General features: G+C 47.0%; 1 protein-coding gene across 1 annotated transcript in view; it reads right to left on the bottom strand.

Moving 5' to 3' along the window:
* The window catches only part of COL27A1 (collagen type XXVII alpha 1 chain), a 254,500-nt gene that overhangs the window by 148,932 nt on the left and 85,663 nt on the right, over positions 1-19,905 (bottom strand). Inside the window, exons 4-7 of the mRNA XM_030535277.1 lie at positions 18,995-19,190; positions 16,009-16,164; positions 15,261-15,350; positions 13,397-13,438 (exon numbers count right to left, since the gene is read on the bottom strand). Coding sequence (XP_030391137.1) covers positions 13,397-13,438; positions 15,261-15,350; positions 16,009-16,164; positions 18,995-19,190 — 484 coding nt within the window. The remainder of the gene's footprint in view (positions 1-13,396; positions 13,439-15,260; positions 15,351-16,008; positions 16,165-18,994; positions 19,191-19,905) is intronic.

Genomic DNA, 19,905 nt, shown 5'->3' with positions numbered 1-19,905 from the left:
CAAATCACTCTGGGTATTCCTTATGGCAGGAAACCCCGAGGTGAGGTTTTAATAAAAAATAAAAAAAAATAAAAAACCCAACACACTCCCACTGGCATTCATACATTGACCCACCAGGCAGCTACAGCTGACCACAAGCTGACCAAAGCTTCTGGCTTTTAAGAGCTGCCTGGTGGCATCATAAAGTTGAGTCACCGATAAAACAAAGTCTGACCTGATGTCATTTGTTAGCTTACAAAACAGGAGGTTTTGATGTAGTCTGAAAGCGTATCAAAGCAAATTTGCTTGCCGTTTCCAAGCATGGGCACAGCAGGCCTTGTTAACATTGCCACAGGCTCCCCATTGGCTGGCTGGCATTGGTAATTGCAGCCTATCAGCTCCAGTTATACCATCCGTAGGAATCTTCCGTGCATAAGAGGAATCTAGGTACTTGTACAGCCAATGCCCAATGCCATTGTAATAAAGCACCTACTCACGTTAATGAATGTGCCTCACAAGGCCCTTGTGAGCTAGGGGAGTATCACTATCCTTATTTTAGGTGGAGCACAGAGATTAAGTTATTTGCCCAGATCACACATTCCTAGGTCTCCTGAGTCTCACTCCACAGGAGTGCCCTTTGTCCCCCCAGTCTGCTCACTGCTCGGCTAGGGCTCTGCAGGGAGTTCTTAGAGGACAAAGAATGTTCTGCAGGGATCAGTGGATCCTGAGCAGCTCTTAACTCATAGCCCTAAAACACAACACACAAACTGCCTTAGAACCTGTGATTTTACAGCAGGGCTTGTCCACACGGTCAGATCCGTCGCACGGGCTCACGCAATAACAAGGCTTGCACTTGCCTGCAGTGATGGGACCAGATCATGGAAAACCAAAAGTGTAATAACCATCTGCTGGTCTTTGGCTGCCACAAGTTTCCATAACATGGTTATAATTAAGTTCAGCTCCGTCCACACTGGCAAGATAAAAGAGTAAGAGCACAGCTGGGCCCCAAGGGAAGTTGAATGGGACAAGGCCTAAGCGTTCATTAGCACTGCAGGTGCTCACCAGTGGAACTCACTCTTAGCAGAGGTTCTGACTTTGGCCATATTCAGAAAGCATTAGAAGATGTTCTTATTACTTCAGGCTTTTCCATGGAAAATGTTCTACATTTCTCATGCCATTTCCTCGACCACCTTGGTCTTTCTCACTCTCCTTTTAAAATCACAGTACTGAGTAATGGGGTGGTGGGGTATGTATGTATGTATGTATGTATGTTAGCAGTTAGGGCATTGGCATGGGACTTGGAAGACCTGGTTCAATTCCATGCTCTGCCACAGACTGCCTGAGTGACCTTGGGCAAGTCCTTCAACTTCCCAGTGCTTCAGCTCCTCATCTGTACAACAGGGATAATAGCCCTGCTCTGCACCACAGGGGTGCTGGGAGGATAAGCAACCTGAAGATTGATACTGCAGTGATAGTGGGGCTATGTAAATACCTAAGATAGACAGAGTACTTCAGACAATGTGGGGAGGGATAGCTCAGTGGTTTGAGCATTGATCTGCTTAAACCCAGGGTTGTGAGTTCAATCCTTGAGGAAGCCACTTAGGGATCTGGGGCAAAAATCAGTACTTGGTCCTGCTAGCGAAGGCAGGGAGCTGGACTCAATGACCTTTCAAGGTCCCTTCCAGTTCTAGGAGATAGGTATATCTCCTATTATTATTAGACATGGCAACAAATTCTGGTGTCTTTATTCAACCCTAACCGGTTTCAGCAGCAACTCTGCTAGAGTAGAGTAAAAACTGAGGAAGGAACTTATGCTTTGGCCTACGATTTAGAGAGGGAAAATCCTAGTGAAGGGAGTTATTCCAACCCTGTAGGGGAAAGCACAAGCTATAACATTTCATACCTTGGGCACATCACTTTGGCCTTGTCTATACACAAAAGTTGTACCACTTTAATTATACTGGTATAGTTAACGCGGCACAAGCCCTTTGGTGCTTTACACCAGTATAGTTATTGTGGTATGGGAAGGGGATTAACAATAATGATATAAGCCACCTTTGTATATAACTGCATCCACATAAGGGCTTGGACTATATCACTACAACCCTTCAAGTATACACCAGGCTTTGATCTCCCTGTCTGCCTGACGGGGATAGCAGTGATTCTCTCTCTCATCATGGGCTGTTGTGAGGATAACACACATTCAAGACTATGCGGTGCTCTGAGACTATAGCAAAGGGGGTCATATAAGTCCCACGGATACAATATTTCTGAGCACACTGAGGGACTAGAAGACGTCTCAGTCGAAAAAGAAAATTAAGGCCATGCCACGTGGAAGCCATTCAACGTAATGCTGGGCTTAGAAATCTGCTCTTCAAACGAAAGAAAGTCAACTGCACTTGAAAGAGAAACAAATGCTGAACTAGATGGAAAACCTATTTTTGTCTCTGCCTTTGAGAACAGAACTGGATCTGGGACTTGAAAGCACAGGCCTCTCCCTTCTCACCCGACAGGGTAGATAGAAACACCCTAAATACCAGCTAGTAGCTCATTATGCACCAAGACCCTTTATCATTATAGCACATAAAAGCCTTCTCCAGCCTTGGCCTTGGAAAAGGCAGTTGCTGCTGCTATAATAAAACAGGATATAATTTTAAACTACATGGAAAAAAAAAAAGGAGTCAAAATCTGGAAGATGGCAGCAAGTCTAACGTTGATGAGTATTACGGGCAGCCAGGGCTTAGTGCTTGAGCGCCGTTCCCAGCTCTTTCCTAAAATATCACATTGAAAGGCTGTTTATATTCCAAGCACATCTGTTATTAGCAACAAGCTGCAAGCAGTAGGGGAATCAAAACATTCTGGGGATTTTATAGCTGACGTTAATGCAAGAAAAATATCTTCGTATTATACCCACCAAGCATAGGGATGCAAGCTCGAAGCAGGACACCATTCCCGGCTCTGATTCCATTTCCCCTTTCTGCAAATTTGACACCATCAGCTCAGGATTGAACAAAGACTGTGAATGGCTTGCCAATTACAGAACCAGTTTCTCCTCTCTTGGTTTTCACACCTCAACTGCTAGAACAGGGCCTCATCCTCCCTGATTGAACTGACCTTGTTATCTCTAGCTTGCTTGCTAGCACACATATATATACCTGCCCCTGGATATTTCCATTACATGCATCTGAGGAAGTGGGTATTCACCCACGAAAGCTCATGCTCCAAAACGTCTGTTAGTCTATAAGGTGCCACAGGATTCTTTGCTGCATTTCCCCTTTGTGGTCCTGAGCAAATCCCTCAACTTCAACTTCCCCGTCTGTTAAAACAGAGACAGATACCTCCTTCCCTCCATGGGGCTTACACAGATTAGCCGTGGTTTAGAAAGGACTTTGAAGATGACAAACTCCTGCACACAACCTCTATCCCAGTGTACTTCTCCCCAGGAGGGTATGCTCCTGCTTGGGCCTGCAACTGCTTTTGCCCAGGCCTGCCGCCAGCAATTCCAGGCCTCAGGGCAGAACAGTCAATGGTCGCCCTAGAAAGGGCTGGCTGAGGTTTACAACACTACCTTTTATCCCATTGATAACACGTTAGAACCAGCCATGCGAAAGCTGTGGCATTTCTAGATCTAGTTAACTTCCCCCCCACAGTTACAGTACCAGCATTAAACAAATTGTGAGCCTAAATAGAAGATGTAGAATTTGTCATTTTGAATTATATATTTTAATTAAATAAATACATTATAGGATTAAACTAATTAATATATAAAACATTTAAGGAAGCACAAAGTAAGGAAACATCTAAAGTATCAAGTAGGCTAATTAAACACTTAATTGTGATTTATGTGTAATCTAAAGAGAAGGAAAAAACTGATATACAAGATGTAACTGACTGAATATGACCAACAATGTCAAAATATACAATACTTGCGCTGCCAGTGCTGAGAGACATCGACTCCCAGAGCGAGGAAGAGATGGCAGGCCTGGTGCGCCACATTTACTGGGAGATCTCCGAGGAGGCGGCCGGGGCAAAGGCAGAGGGAAAACCTGTGCCTCATTCCCTAGCTGAGCGGTGGAGGTGGCCCTCATCCTGCACTTGTGATAGCGGCTCGTCAGCCAGTGCTAGCGGCAGCGAAGGGGGGGCTGGCCCCAGTTCCCCTCGGCAAACTTAGAGATGCTTGATTGGGCGGCTGAACTTGCTGGGTTGTGTTTGGCGAGGAGCGGCAGTCCCGGGGGAGGAAATTGGGTAGCGCAGAGGGAGCTTGTTCCTTTCTAAAGTCTCCCTGTCCTCAGCCCCACAGGCAGAGAGCCAGCACAGCAGTCCCAGCAGCTCCCAAGCAGCCAGAGGAGGCAGCAAGCTCCGCAGTTCCCAGGCTGCTGTCACTGACATTCTGCCGGACCAGCAGGGTGCAGCAGCAAACGCCTCTGACAAATAGCTACTGTTGCAATGAGGGACAGTGCTCTGAACAGAGTCGCAGGAAACTGGATTTCTTTTAATCTTAATTTTTATTAAAAATATGCGTATCTATCTAGGGTAACCAGATGTCCTGATTTTATAGGGATAGACCCAAAAATTGGGACTTTCTCGTATATAGGCTCCTATTACCCCCCGACTCCCATCCCGATTTTTCACATTTGCTGTCTGGTCACCCTATATCTATCCCATCCACCTAGTCCCTTTTAAGTCAACGGGCTCCTGGGCAAATGACCCTTTTGCCCCCCATCTCACCCCTGTCGGTGGGCCGGCTTTTGCCGCTGCATCCCGTGGAACACAGACCTTGCCAGCCTGGTACAGACCAGTGCTGCACCTTGCCTAGTATCTTGAGGCCAGTAGCAGCTGATTCAGTGGAAGGTTGAAGAAACGCTGCAGCAGACGGTGATAGAATAACCTGCTCCCAGGCAAAGTCCCTTCCTAACCCCCATTAATTAGCAGTTGACTGATGCCCTGAAGCAGGAGCGTGTAAACCTAGCCCCTATCAAGTTCTCATTTGGATCCTAAATCTGCTTCCTATGCAGGTCAGCAATAAAACTGCTGCCTGACACCAAATCAGAAGCAAAAGCAATGATCTGCTTAACTGGGCTGAGCATAGGCAAGGCAGGAAGTAAAAACCCACTCAACTCTGAGTGCCTGGCACTTTACTGAGCAAATCAAGGCAGCCGGAAAAGGGGACAAGGTAGAGGTCAGCTGTGCACAAATCCTCAGTGAGTGGTACTAGCGCCCGCTCGGAGACAATGAGCCGCAGCTACCCAGCACCGCGGCCAAGAGCAGAGCCGCTATGCCACAGGAGCTTTGGGAAAAACAAATTCCTTCTGTTTCTAGATCAAGAGTCCACGGCCTCCTTGCTCCATTCCCCCCTCCCCTTCCTCGAGATAACTGATTCCCAGTCAGTCCTGACAACAAAAGCCTAACTTGATGAGCACTGACAGGAAGAATGTGACGGGATAAGCAGCCTAGTCGCTGCTCTCAATACCTCACTCCTGCCTGTCTCCAGCGACTTGTTCATGCCAGGCTTCCGGGAGCAGCTCATGGGCTCCTGGGCTTCAGAGCAGTTCAGGCAGCGGCTGCTTGTCTGTCAATGCAGCAACCCCTCATTCAGCAGCCACCATGGAAATCGACGCATTTCTCTGCCTCGAGAGCTCTAGAAAGCAGAGCCAGTAGAATCAGTAGTTTGAATGCTCAGGGAAACAGATCTCTACCAGAGCTGAGCAGGAAACCGTTTTCCCATCCCATTCATTTTTTCAAGAGTTTAAAGGTTTTTCCCCGTTTCAAATCAGTCTGAAAAGTGAAAATCTTGAAAAGGTCAGTGAACCAAAACACAAAGTTGTTTCTGGTTGAGGCCAATGAAAAATATTTCATCAGATCATTTCAAAACGTGTGTTTTGATTGATATTTTCTTTAAAATCTTAAACCTAATGAGCTTAAATTTCTAAAGGAAAAGTCATTTTGATTCAGAAAAAAAAACAGACATTTTTGTTTCAAATGTGTCTACACAAAATACTGCCAATTCCAAAGCTTTTTTCCTCCACTTTCTTCATTGGGAAATTCAGACTCTGTTTCATGAACAGTTTCCATTTCAACAAACTGGCATTTTTCAGTGAAAAAGAGTTCTGCGAAAATTCCCATCTTGCATTGCTCTTTACATTATGGCGTGTTTCCTTCAGTAACAAAATCCCAGAGGGGATCAGCAGCACGAGGGGACTTGATGCAGCAGATTCTGGGAGATAACTATGGAGTAGCAGGAAGCTGTGCCTGATCCATTTGCTACGGTGGAAAATCAAGACACTCAACTCCCGCCCACTCCTGGGGCCTAAGGCAATGCGACAGCAATTTTTGCTCCCTTCACATTTACAAATGATGTCCAGATGCTGGACCTGGAATATTAATACACTGCAAACCTTGATTATTAAAGGCATTAACTTTCAGTGTGATTAGAGTGATTTTGGGTTTCACCATTTTTAGGTCCCAATTTGAAACACCTTAAAGTGTCTAATTTTCAAAGGGTAGGTGCTCAGGACTTCTCATGGTCAAGACCTCTTAAGTGCCTCAAGTTGGGTTTCCACCAACTGAAGTACCCAAAATCACTCTAGTCAGTCTTGAAAAACTTAGACCTCAGGGTCAAACTTAGACCAGCCAAAGCAAGAAGTCACCAAACTAAATGCCCTGATGTATCCCTATAAAACAACGTGTGACTGTTAATACATCGCCACTGAGAAGCCAATTCAAGAAAAGGGAAGAAAGATAAATCATTTTAAAAACCATCCCTTGGCAAACAGCAGCTCTTCTGACCTTGCACAAGATCAATAGATCTATAACCACATGGTCACAGCAAGACACCAGAATGACATGACTAACCACGGAAGTGCAGTGCTTTGTAAAGGAGCTAGTACAGGAGCAGAGAAGTCATCTCTCAAACTGAAAACATACTGAAATATCGCAAGCATGTGGTAAACAATAAAAGGCAGCATGAGCATGGGACCTGAGAGCCTGCAGGTCAGCTGATAAAAGGTTTAATACTGCCAGTTATTCACTCTTGGTGATGCCACATTGCATAGCTGAATGTTGTTTTATTTTTATTATAAGAAAAGACAAAGTAAAAAACTCAACCCAAATTGCTCCCCAACTCATTTTTTTAAAAATATAGCATTAAGAAGCAAAACCCACATCTGGAATGCTGTGCCAGAAACCATCTAGCTATATCCTATCCAATCTGAAATGCAGTTCAGTCCATTGCAGATGGCTGAGACATTAGAAGGTTTATAATTAGAGCAGACAAAAAAAATCAGTGAAAATAAATTAGCCAAAACACCCATTTTTTGCGGCACAGAAACCATTGACAAATTCAGATCGAATTCGGCAAATAGTTACATCTGAAAAACAAAGTGAAAACAACAATTTCCAAAGCACTGATTGCAGTCAACCTCTGAAACATTTTGTGTGACCCACCTGATATTTTTTCAGTTTTTAATTTCATCAAGAAAAACAATAAAAATCAGTTTCAGTTGGAAGTTAACCAATTTTTCTGTGGATTTTTCAGTTCAGCCACACACACACACACACACACACACACAAAATCACTTATTTGCTCAGCTTGATTTATAATAGAAATTAGAGTTGACCCTTATATGCACCATCTCAAACAAGTTGCAGGGAGAGACAGGAACAGTTCTTCATTTGCTCAAACTTTTTCAGTCAAGCTTTCAAGATTCCAAACTGGCCTTTGCTCTCAAACACACAGAGGGATTTCTGTCTAGACTGCATTACCCGTGAAGCACAGAGTCAGAGATGCTGGAGAGCATTAGTGGGGCAGAAAACTGCCAGTGTTGATTCCATCAGGTCTGGTCTTTATCACACAAGACACACACTACAAGAAGAAGCAGTTTGCTACAAGATGCTGAGTACCAAGCAACCTGCTGAAATTTAACTCTGTGACTCCCATCGATGTTAATGGTAAGCAAGCAGCCAAATCCCTCATTAACCACTTTGAAAAGTTACGCTTAAGAGGGGCTTCCCATCTAGAGAGAGTGTTAGTTCAAAGACCTCATAACTTAAAGATGAACAGCAAAGGGATTTTGTCTTTCTTTGTATCCGAACCTCTACTCCCCTCCCCACCAAAAGAAGGTTTCTGTTCTTTCTCACCACCACCAATCTTAGAGTGACCAGAAATATTGTGTCTTGATTTGCTCAGTTTTGCTGGGACGACTCCTTGGAGGACTGAAGAACTAGTGGGAACTATCTTGATTATCACTACAAAAGTTTCTTTTTCTTCCTGCTGACAACAGTTCATCTTATTTAATTAGCCTCTTAGAGTTGGTAGGGCAACTCCCACCTTTTCATGTTCTCTGTATGTATATATATCTCCTTACTATATGTTCCATTCTATGGGTCCGATGAAGTGGGCTGTAGCCCAGGAAAGTTTATGCTCAAATAAATTTGTTAGTCTCTAAGGTGTCACAAGTCCTCCTGTTCTTTTTTAGTAGAATAACGACAACATAAAGAAACTGAGGCCTGAGCATGACCTTTCCAGACCTCAAGTGGAAGCAGTGTTTTTTGCTGGTAACTTCTGATCCCTCATCGATCAATAAAGGGCCCAGATACAACCTTATTTACTTTGCAGTTCATACAAAACAACCCCCTAGAACTCATGGCATGCTTTTTGCAGTTACAGAACCTGGGTACTTAAGGGCCTAATCTTGTGACTGCTGATGCATGTGAATAACTTTGCACATGGGAATAATCCCGTTGAGTGCATTCAGCTGCATAAGCACTTGCAAGATCCAGGGGAGAAATAAAAGTTTGCTTAGTTCAATTCATTTATCCTCCTCTGATTTGGTGCTGCAGGAAAGGCCCACCGTTCTGGGTTGTTATTTGGCCACACTGCCCACTGGAATTGCTTTAAGATACTTTTAGTTTTGCAGGAGACTCATACGCCTCTGGGCCTTGTGGGCCATAAAAAGAAGATTATTTTCACAGCAACCCACACAATGTCATCTCGAGATATCCTTGTGGCACCTTAGGGACTAACACATTTATTTGGGCATAAGCTTTCATGAGTTATAACCCACTTCATCAGACAGATGGAGTGAAAGTTACAGTAAGCAGGTATAAATATACAGCACGTGAAAAGATGGGAGTTGCCTTGCCAAGTAGGGGGCTCAGTGCTAGCGAGGCCAGTTCAATTAGGGTGGACGTGACCCATTCCCACAGTTGACCAGAAGGGGTGAATATCAACAGAGGAAATTTTTTCCATCTATTCAAAGGACATCATCATAGGACCTAACCACATCAGTCACACCATCAAGGGTTCATTCACCTGCACATCTATCAATGTGATATATGCCATCATGTGCCAGCAATGCCCCTCTGCCATGTACATTGGTCAAACTGGACAGTCTCTAAACAAAAGAATAAATGGACCCAAATCAGACATCAAGAACTGTAACATTCAAAAACAAGTAAGAGAACACTTCAATCTCTCTGGACACTCAATGCCAGACTCACAAGTAGCCATTTTTCAATTAAAAAAACTTCAAAAAAACACTTCAGCAAAGAACTGCAGAACTGGAATTAATTTGCAAACTTGACACCATCAAATTAGGCCCAAATAAAGATTGGGAGTGGCTGGGTCACTACAAAAAGTAATTTTCCCTCTGTTGCTACTCACTCCTTCTTGTCAACCACTGGGAAGTGGCCACATCCACCATGACTGAATTGGCCTCATTAGCACTACAAAAAGTAATTTTCCCATTGTTGATATTCACCTCTTCTTGTCAAGTGTGGGGAATGGGCCACATCCGCTCTAACTGAATTGGTCTTTTATTACACAAGCACAAGGGTTAGGGATGAAACCGCACTCAGAAAACCTAGACATCAGGCAGATGAGGAGAAAGTTCAGAGGTTAATGTTGGTGAGTATGGTGGGGTTGGGCACCAAAGTCTGGCCTACACCACAGACTTATGTAGGTATAACTCTGCCACTCAGGGGTGTGAAAAACCCACGCCTGCATGACGCAGTTATATCGACCGAACTCTTGGTGTAGACAGCACTACGTTGGTGGAGGGCATCTCCTGCTGACAGAGCTACTGTCTCTTGCGGAGGTGGCGCACCAACGCTGATGGGAGGTAGAGTCTTCACTAAGGGCTACAGCTCCACTATGGCAGTGATGTACGTGTAGTCAAGCCCTTAGAGCAGGGGTGGCCAACCTGAGCCTGAGAAGCAGCCAGAATTTACCAATGTACATTGCCAAAGAGCCACAGTAATATGTCAGCAGCCCCCCACCAGCTCCCCCACCCCTCTCCCACCAGCAGCCCCACTGATCAGCACCTCCCCCTCCCTCCCCACACCTCCTGATCAGCTGTTCCGTGGCATGCAGGAGACTCTGGAGAGGGGAGGGGGAGGAGTGAGGGCACAACAGGCTTAGGGGAGGGGATGGGAAGGGATGCAGTGGGGCAGGGCATGTGGCAGAGCCAGGGGTTGAGCAGTGAGCACCCCCTGGCATATTGAAAAGTTGGTGCCTGTAGCTCCAGCCCCGGAGTTGGTGCCTGTATAAGGAGCCACATATTAACTTCTGAAGAGCCACATGTGGTTCTGGAATCACAGGTTAGCCACCCCTGCCTTAGAGTCACAGATTCCAAGGCCAGGAGGGATCATTGTGATCAAGTCTGACCTCCTGTATAACCCAGGCCAGAGACCTGCCCCAAAATCATTCCTAGAGCAGATCCAATCTTGATTTGAAAATTGTCAGTGCTGGAGACTCCACCACAACCCTGGGTAAGTTGTTTCAGTGGTGAATTACTCCCATTGTCAAAAATGTACACCTTATTTCCAGTCTGAATTGGTCTAGCTTTGCCTTAGTTACACTGATGCCCTAAATGATAGGCTAGGAGAAGATGATTAGATGGGACAGACAGATAGAGACACACACAACCACCAGTAACTGGTCTTGAAGCCAGTTGGAATTTTTAACAAGATTCTCCCTAGTTTAGACCTTACCTTAATTTTTCAAACACATTTAAATGACTTAATAGCAAAGTGCCACTGAAAGTCCATGAGACTTTGCTCTCCTAATCGCCTGTGTGATGGCTAGGGAAAAAAAAAAGACTTCGGCTCCTGTCATTCAGGTGCTTTGGAAAATGGTACCCATGGTGTATTGGTCAAGCCATCCATCTGTCTCTGACATAGCAATCACAATTACTTAGGAGGGAAAGGGGTGGAGGGAAAAAAAATGAGAAACATGTCCTGCTTCCTCTTCCCAGTACGTTATGATTCCCTCTTAAAAAGGCTATTAAATCCAAGCTGGCCCAACTTCTCCCTCATGATAAATGGTAAAATATGACAAGCAGAACTATCCAGCTCCAGGAACTGCATACGAGCTGGTTCGATGGACGTGGGTAAACGCACGTTACCAGTGCTTCCCTGGATCTAAATTGCTAACCTTGCCTGGAGAGACACACCAAGGATCTTATACCCTTGAAAAATGGAAACATCGATTTATGACATAAGCACCAAGCAATTAATCGAATACCTTTTGTACTCAGCCACTTACATGACTGCCCTCAGCTCCAGCACTGTACTAACCAAGCCCTTTATAATATGCAGTTTGTTAGTCCTAATTAGCAGTTAATGAAAACTCTGGAGCTTCCATCTACCCCTAAAAGTGCAAAGTCTTGAAAACAGAAACTACAAACTGAACTTTATCACAATCCCTGCAGCAGGTCTGGGAAAGACTTCCCTTTGCAGGAGCTGATCTCTGGTTTTGATTAAGGCCTTGAAAAATTGAACTTGACCTAGCTCCAGAATTTCATTATTCTTCCCCTTTGGGCCTGTGATATTCACCGGCTTTCTTACTATGGCAGAATCTCGCTAATTCACACTAGCCAGTAGGAAAGCTACTGAGAACAAGTCGGGTTTCAGAAACAGGCCGGAAAGCAGACAGATAATGGAGTAGATAAGGAGAATGCATCGGAAACTAGGCTGCTCATTGAATAACTGTGAAGCTGCATAATTCAGGGCAATTCATAGTTTGCCTGGAATATCAAAGTTCTCTAATAGATTCTGAGGAATTTTATGGAACACTTTTTCACAACTGCATATGCTAGGATTTGCACGGATACCTCAACTGCACGTGCATTCAGACTAAACTGTGTGTTCAGATTAAGGGCCGAATTCTGTACACACTTCTGAATAGCTACATTAATGTATTTTGCATAAAATTAATGACATTGTGAGAGTGAAGTATCAAAGGAGTCGCCATTTTAGTCTGGACCTGTAAGAAGCGACAAAGAGTCCTGTGGCACCTTATACACTAACAGATGTATTGGAACATGAGCTTTTGTGGGTGAATACCCGCTTCGTCAGATGCACGTAGTGGAAGTTTCCAGAGGCAGGTATAAATATGCAGGCAAGAATCAGTGTAGAGATAACAAGGTTAGTTCAATCAGGGAGGATAAGGCCCTCTTCTAGCAGTTGTGAGAGTGAGAGACTATGCCAAAGGATTCTGCTATTAAACTTTTGCTGTGACCTTCTGTATGTTCAAAACTAATAAAGTTTCAAAAGCTACTCACACTTAAACCCTTTACATTTCCATCTCTGGCTTAAACCTTTCCCCTACAATTAGAAAAACGACTCTGGCCTTGTCCCTTATCCCCATACTGAGAAAAGTGTTGGCAGTTATAAAATGAATTTGGGCACTGGTCTGGCAGCTTCTGTCCCTTCCAAATACTCTATGACAGGAGAGCAGCAACAGGAATCTTCCTGGGGCAGATCATTGAAGTCCCACATCAGTGGCGGAAGCGGTAGCCATACTTTCATTCTCCTGCTCCCCCGACATCAACTTCAGAATTCACCATCTTCCCGTCATCCTCCCCTTCTCCTCCCCTATTTACAAGAACTCCAGGCAGCACTGGCTATCCTAAAGATCATTTTTGTTTCTACTGCCACATGTGACTCATGTTTACATCACAAGCTGATCCATCTGTGCAGCCATTTGATTCATTCCACCAATGCCTGACCAGCCTCTCAATCCATCATCAAGGGTGAAAAACGAAACACTCAAAAGGTACCCCTAAAAACTCTAAGCAACTCCATAATCTTGTGACTCTTCTTCTGCCTTTACTGTTTAATATGGTTCATGGGAGCTCTATATTTTTTCTAGAAGCTCTTCAGGACAGGGATGTTGTCTAGTGTTTGATCTGAGAGCATCTAGCACACTTTTGGGGTGCCTGAAAAAAAACCCAAACCATTTGTCCCCCTGGCTGTGCAATACGGTCTTTTACCTGATAATTATTAATGTAGCCAAAACAATCCATTTGTTCCCTTGAGAAACATCATGAGGCGTAATGAAATCTTGGATCCCCTCCAAACCCATCCCAAAAAGGGATTACCCCGTACACATCCCCCCGCTGAGTTGGGAAAGTCATACCTGAGTGTCGGATTCCTGAATTTCATTGGTTTCTTTTGGCACCTGGATAATCGAGAGAGAGAAATACATCACTACCTGAGTAAATGAATTTATTTAAGCAAGTGATTGTTGATGACTCTGCTGTTTTCATAGGTTAAGAGTGCAGTGGGTAACAGAGCTGGTTCTTGGAAAAAATTGCTCCTTTCAGCATGCTTCTCACTGCATGATCAGAGGAATTTGGTTGGTACTTTAACCTCTGTGCTTCAAGTGTGCACGTTTAGCCATTTTCTTGTTGCGATTCTGGAGTAAAGGTCCAGGAGCTTTTTCTCCGGGAACACAGGTATTTTACTACTCAGCTCTAGGGAGGGCTAACAATGGGTGCACAAAGACCTAGCTCTTCCAGTGCACTCTTGGATAAGATCATCTCTGAGTTGCAGTTCCCCTTCTGTAAAATGGAGATGATACTAACCTACCTCATGGGATTGTGGCAAGTATTAGGTAGTAGATCTACCCAGCAACGTGAGCAAGAAAAGTAAGGCTTATGTCGGTGTAGACACGATGTCCCTTACATCAGCCGTCTTGTCAATTTCACAGCAGGAGCCCTGAAATTCACAAGAAAGCCCCCACTGGACCCTGCTCCTGGCTAGGAGCCGAGGTGAGAAGCTCGGTGGGCTGCCTCTCGTTCCTAGCTGGGAGCCAGAGCTTGGTGGCTTCGAACCCCACTCCCGGCTGGGGTGAGAAGCAGGAGGGACCCCCCTGCCTGCTCCCTGCTGAGCAGTCTTGTCAATCACGGCTTGGTGAGCCATGAAATTGACAAGGGTACCCAGCAGGTGGGAAGCTGCAGACCGCTTCCCCTCCCAAACACACACACACTTGGCAGGAACAGGTAGGGGAAGAAACCTTGGGCGGCTTTCCCTGCCCCTAGCAGGAACAGGGAGCAGAAGGAGGGAGGCAGCCCACTGGGAGCCGGTGGGGCATCCAGTCCCCTGGCAGGGAGCTGTGAGTGGAGCTGACAGATCGGGCTCTCAGCTCCCCACACTGCCCCTCTTAGGTTGGTGGAAGTGCTTCTGGGGAGGACATGCACCACCGAGCCCAGAAGGGTAGTGTGGACGTGCACATTACTGCAATGGCTGTAAGTCAGCCTTAAATAGGTCGATTTAGATTTGTAGTATAGCCCAGAGGTTCTCAACCTTTTCCCTTCCAAGACCACCCCCAAAAAACATGCTATAAAAACTCCACAGCCCACCTGTGCCACCATAACTGGTGTTCTGCATATAAAAGTGAGGGCTGGCATTAAGGGGTAGCAAGCTGGGCAACTGCCCAGGGCCCCTTGTCAGAGTGGGCACCATGAAGCTAAGTTGCTCAGGCTTCTGCTTCAGCCCCAGATGGCGGGACCCAGGGCCCCGGGCATCAGCCCCATGCAGTGGGACTCCGACTTTCTGTCCTGGATCCCAGCAAGTCTAACATTAGTCCTGCTTGGCAGACCCCCTGACACCTGCTTGCGGCCCCCTAGGGGGCCAAGGATCCCTGGCTGAGAACCACTGGTATAGACATACCCTTGGAGGAGTAAACGATCGTAAGCACGATGCATGAGGAAGTTCCGTGCCCAGGCCCTGCTGCGTGGCAGTGGGATTTCACGGTGGGAGTGGAACTCCTGAGCACAACACTTCTCATTCGTCGCACTCTTTGATAAATTTGCTGCAACATTGCACAATACTAGTTGTGTGCATTTTACACACCCACGCACACACACAATAATACGCACACTTCCTACAGCTAAAACCCCTCCTGGCTAGCCATATCTTCCCCTTTGCACCAAACCTGTGCGCCATTTCACAAAGGGAAGTCAAGTGCCAAAGCCCCAAATGACAGAGCAGCAGCTTACATTTAACAGAGGCTCCTGGGTCACCAGGACACCAGCAGTAGTGCCACTTCCCATGTTGCCATGGGGATCCTCAGGGGAATGGGTGTGGCTCTATTTTTGGAATGAGATAAAACTATCATGATCCCTGGCCCATAAGCCCCTTTCAAGACGCATGCAATTGTGGGGTCTTCTCCACCCCCATCGCTGATCCAGATTAGCTTCCACTCAGCTTCCCCCAGCTACCATGATAGTGTACAGCCCCTGCCCAGCCATGGCTGCAGACTCGGTACCTCGGCAAGGTCATTCTGCTGACCCACCCAGAAACAGAGACCCGGCAATACGGCTGTGAGCTCCCACCCCAGACACAGTGTGGGAGAGGACGAGAGGAGACACACTCCAAAGCTACCGCGTATTCCTAGCTCTCCCCAGGTGACGTCCGACACCGTTGCCGAAACTCTTGCTACCTGCCACTCTTGCGTAGGTTGTGGGGCAGCGGAACCAGGTAAACAGGTGTTCTGTTGGGCTCCTTTCTGGCCCTGGAGCACTGACCCAAGTGGAAAGGGAAAGACAAACACTACACCAGTGCCCAACTGCAAAGAGTGTGCCAGTCATCATCGTATTCTCTCCACGCTACTGCCGAAACTTGAGTCCCAATGCACTAAATTAGGTGAATGGAGAGTCCCCAGGGATTAAGTAACATCAGGGATAAACTGGGTACCACTTTGCAATGCGGAAACCCAAGAATGCTCATTGCAAGCCCTTGACACACCTCTGGCCAATCGGGAGAAAGCCCCCCGGGGGGGCGGGACTGATTACGGAAAGCTTCAGTGCTGAAAGCGCCGGCGCATCTGGTATTGTAGCCTCCACAGTATTCACCGGCAGCCCCCGGGTCTCCCATCTGGAAGGTCAGCTGCTGCAGAGCACCCTGGGAAGCAAGGAAACAAGTGGAGTTTACACACGGACCGTGGACACTGCCTCTGGAGGACAAGCGGCAAGGTTTGAATGGAGTTATTTGGACTCAGGATATGCAGCAATTACACTGGCAGGGAGACGCTCCACCGCAGTCTACAGAGAAGGAATCCTATTTCAGGGCGAGCAGGGGGACCCCATGAAGCAGGGACGTCTGAGCCTAGTACACTTGCTCCTGCACACTTTTTTGTGTCAACTTGGCCAAGGCTCTGAACCCCGCGGTTCCCAACACCAACACAGGCATGTCCCCTTGGCTCCATGGTGAGACGAGATGAACAGGCAGCAGGGGAACATCCGAGCACAACTCCTGAGAGGGAAGGATGGGATTCTGCAGCGTGCTGGGCGTCTCCTGAGAGATGAGAATGGAGCAGAGGGTGCTGAGCATCAGCCCTGATGGCACTCAGCACGCTGATGGATCAGGCCCCAAGTCAACACCCTACCCTAGAGGGCAGACACATTCCCCCCACCCACAGCCTGAAATTACCTAGAAGGGCTCTGGATTACTAGACCCCTCAGCATTTGGCAAGACAGAGAGGGAAGAACCAGCTGTCTCCATGAGGTCAGTGTTGGCTGGTAACTCCAAACACCACCTTCCCCGCACCCAGGCCCCCCTCCTCGCACTCGGATCCTGGCTAGAGCGGGGGTGTAAGAAGGCCATTGCTGAAATGCCCTGCTGGCTGCCCTGCAGCAGGGCAGACAGCAGCTCTTTGCCTTCCTTGGCCTTTGCTGGGGACAGCTCTGGGCAGAGAAGAAAGTGTCAGCAGGAAGGAGAGAGCATCAGGGCCAGGGGAATCTGAAGAAGGAAGAGGCCTGTAGGGAATGCAACACTGAAGGCCTGGTTCTTGGCACTGGGAGAGGTGACATGAGCATCTGTGGGGAGTGGGAAGAGCTCTGCTTGCCTGGAGAAGCCAGGAGCTCCACGGTTGCTAAGGTTCTGTAATGATTAAAGTCAGAGCCAACTCAAACGGGGCTGCTCTCTGTTAGCCTCCTTCCGAACCTCTCCTCCCTCCTGAGCCCAGTGTAACGGGTGCAACAATTTGTTAGCTCCAGCATCAAGCCATAAGCAGGTTTTTCCACACCATGCGACTGTCCAGAGCAAACATCTCTCTCCATACGAGCCTGCCCCATTTAGTCATTCTCGCCCGCTGCCTCCAAGGAGCCATAAAAGCTGAGATGAGATAAATGTGTGAAAGCTGTTGGATAATCGCCCCAACCCCAGACCATCTTGATGAGATGAAATCTTCCTTCCAAGCCAAGGGTTTGGCCAGGCGACTGGCTGTGAAAGAGAGCTGGGGAAGGGTGACAGAGCTGTATGCATGCCTGAATCAACAGGGAAGAGCAATGTGCAGATGATGCAAGATGGTAAGGGGCCTTAGAGCTGCCTTTTGTAACCTGATAGCTCTGGTTCCTGGCTTGCATGTTAGTTATTGGGGAGGGGGTTTCAGTGCAAAGACCCTAAAATAATCCTGGATCCAATAAGATCCAGGCATTTCCTTAACAGAGCTCCTTCTTGGGACCTGCTGTGGGGTCTTCGGCAGGAAGCTCATTGGGGCAGGGACTGTATCTCCAATGCACGCGTGTAGTGTGCCTAGTGCAGTGGGGCCCAGATCCCTGCCTGGACCCTTTAGACAGTGTCTAGACAAATAATATTATCCTACTCATACGTTGCATTTTCCAAGCCAGGACCAACTGAACAGGAAGGCAGCATGGCCTGGCAGCTGGGGGAATCCTAGTTTACATTCCAGGGTCCTGTCACCCTGCTGTGTGACCTTGGGCAAGTCATTTCAACTTGTGGGAGCTTCAGTTTATCCCCCTGTAAAATGGGGGTAATTATAAACATCCTGGAGGGTGTGAAGGATGCTAGTGAGGAGCTTAAGGTCCTTCAGGATACGTCTATGCTGCAATCAGGAGCATGACTGCAGTTTGAGTATATGCACACTAACTTTAAACGAGCTTTTCTGGGTACCAAAAGCAATGAGGAAAACGTACCCCAGTGTAGGCTGGCAATGAGTGTTGATAGCCAGAGTCACTAGTTGGCTTGCACTGCTGTGTCTTTACTGCTATTTTTAGCGGTGCTCGCTAGAGTAAAGTAATCGCACCTTGGTTTGCAGCACAGATGAACCCATACAGGAACGCTGCTATGTCAGAGTGCCAATTCTGTAGTCTTTGATTTCTCTCCTCCTAAATTTCAGAAGTCACAAGTGTGTTGATTTGGCTGGAAATGAGATGCTGCATTCCCTGATGCTTCTCATTCTAGCTACATCCATGGCCAGTTCTTACACGCTGCTGTTGGGACTTTTCTATTTCAAAAGGCTTAAGAATCCTGTTTGGGGATATTAGTGTGGAGTGACTATCAATCTCTTTCTTCACTGCTTCTTTAAAACGTCACTCATCTCAGAGGATGTACAAAACTAATCCCTTTCCCCACAGTGTGGGGGCATGTCTGTAACTGACACGTGGTGAAAGGAGTGGGTTAGAGGGGATATTATTGGGGGGTTCCGTCTTACTGGCTGACGTCCTTTCACTGTTTTCATTTCTCTGACCCAGGAGCAAACCCTTGGTGCACTCTAAAGTCTTTGCACTGCACATCACCTGTGTAGTGAAAATAAACAGTGGGTTTTCAGTGAGGGAGGAGATAGGGTTCCATCCGCAAATGGAATTCCAGCATCATTTCATTAAAGTGCCCTCCCAGCCTGTCCCAACGCAGTGTCTCCCCTGCAAGCTGCCTATGCAGCTCCTTTGGGCTGAAAGAGAAGATTCTGTGTGTAGGAGGAGCAAATTCTCACCTCAAAGGGAATCTCAAAGGATTCAATCAGGCCTCCAAGAATGACCAGCCCCTGCGTGGTGACGCTCATCCCAAAGTAATTGGACCAGCCCACACTCTCCACCAGCTGACAGTCCACGTGCAGCTCCAATCTCTCGGAGGAGATGCTGAGGGCAACCTGGTGCCAGTCCCCATCCCCCAGGATGGAAACTGGGAACCTGTGTGCCCCAGGTTGGGGACAGGAGGAAGACAGAATAGGAGGCTCAGACAGACACAAAACAAACATCTTAAACTGGGCTGGGCTCACTGTTCGGTATTAGCACAGGCCCCCCTCAAAGGCTCACCCCCGTTGTGCTATGCAGCCAGCTACCCTGGACGCACTGGATAATTACAAGCCAAAGGGAAGTGTCTGATGGAAATCTAACCCTTCCATTACTTGGAGCTGGGCAAGTCATTGGGTTTTTGGAAATCAGAAAAAAAAATGTTCAGTTTCGTTCTGAAAACTCATGTCCCCCTTGCCCAGTGAGCATCCAAACCACCAGCCTATGGGCCATTCTGCTCTCCATCTCGCCCACTGCAGCTGTTCCACTTCGTATAAATACCTGACTGTTCACTGGCTCAAAGAGAGTGAGAAGGACCCTGCTGCCTGGTGATGAAGGCACTCGCCCAGGAGATGGGGATTTGTATAGTCTCTCTGCCTGATTCAGAGGATGGATTAGGAGGGAAGAGACCTGACTTCAGGGGTTGGTCCTGGGACCGGTTTTGTTCAACATCTTTATTAATGATCTGGATGATGGGATGAATTGCACCCTCAGCAAGTTCGCAGATGACACTAAACTGGGAGGAGAGGTGGATACGCTGGAGGGTAGGGATGGGGTCCAGAGTGACCTAGACAAATTGGAGGATTGGGACAAAAGAAATCTGATGAGGTTC

This window comes from Gopherus evgoodei, chromosome 16 (assembly GCF_007399415.2).
Source record: "Gopherus evgoodei ecotype Sinaloan lineage chromosome 16, rGopEvg1_v1.p, whole genome shotgun sequence".
In the NCBI taxonomy this organism is placed as follows: Eukaryota; Metazoa; Chordata; order Testudines; family Testudinidae; genus Gopherus; species Gopherus evgoodei.
The sequence above is the reverse complement of the archived record's forward strand: the minus strand, read 5'-3'. Positions and strand labels throughout refer to the sequence as shown.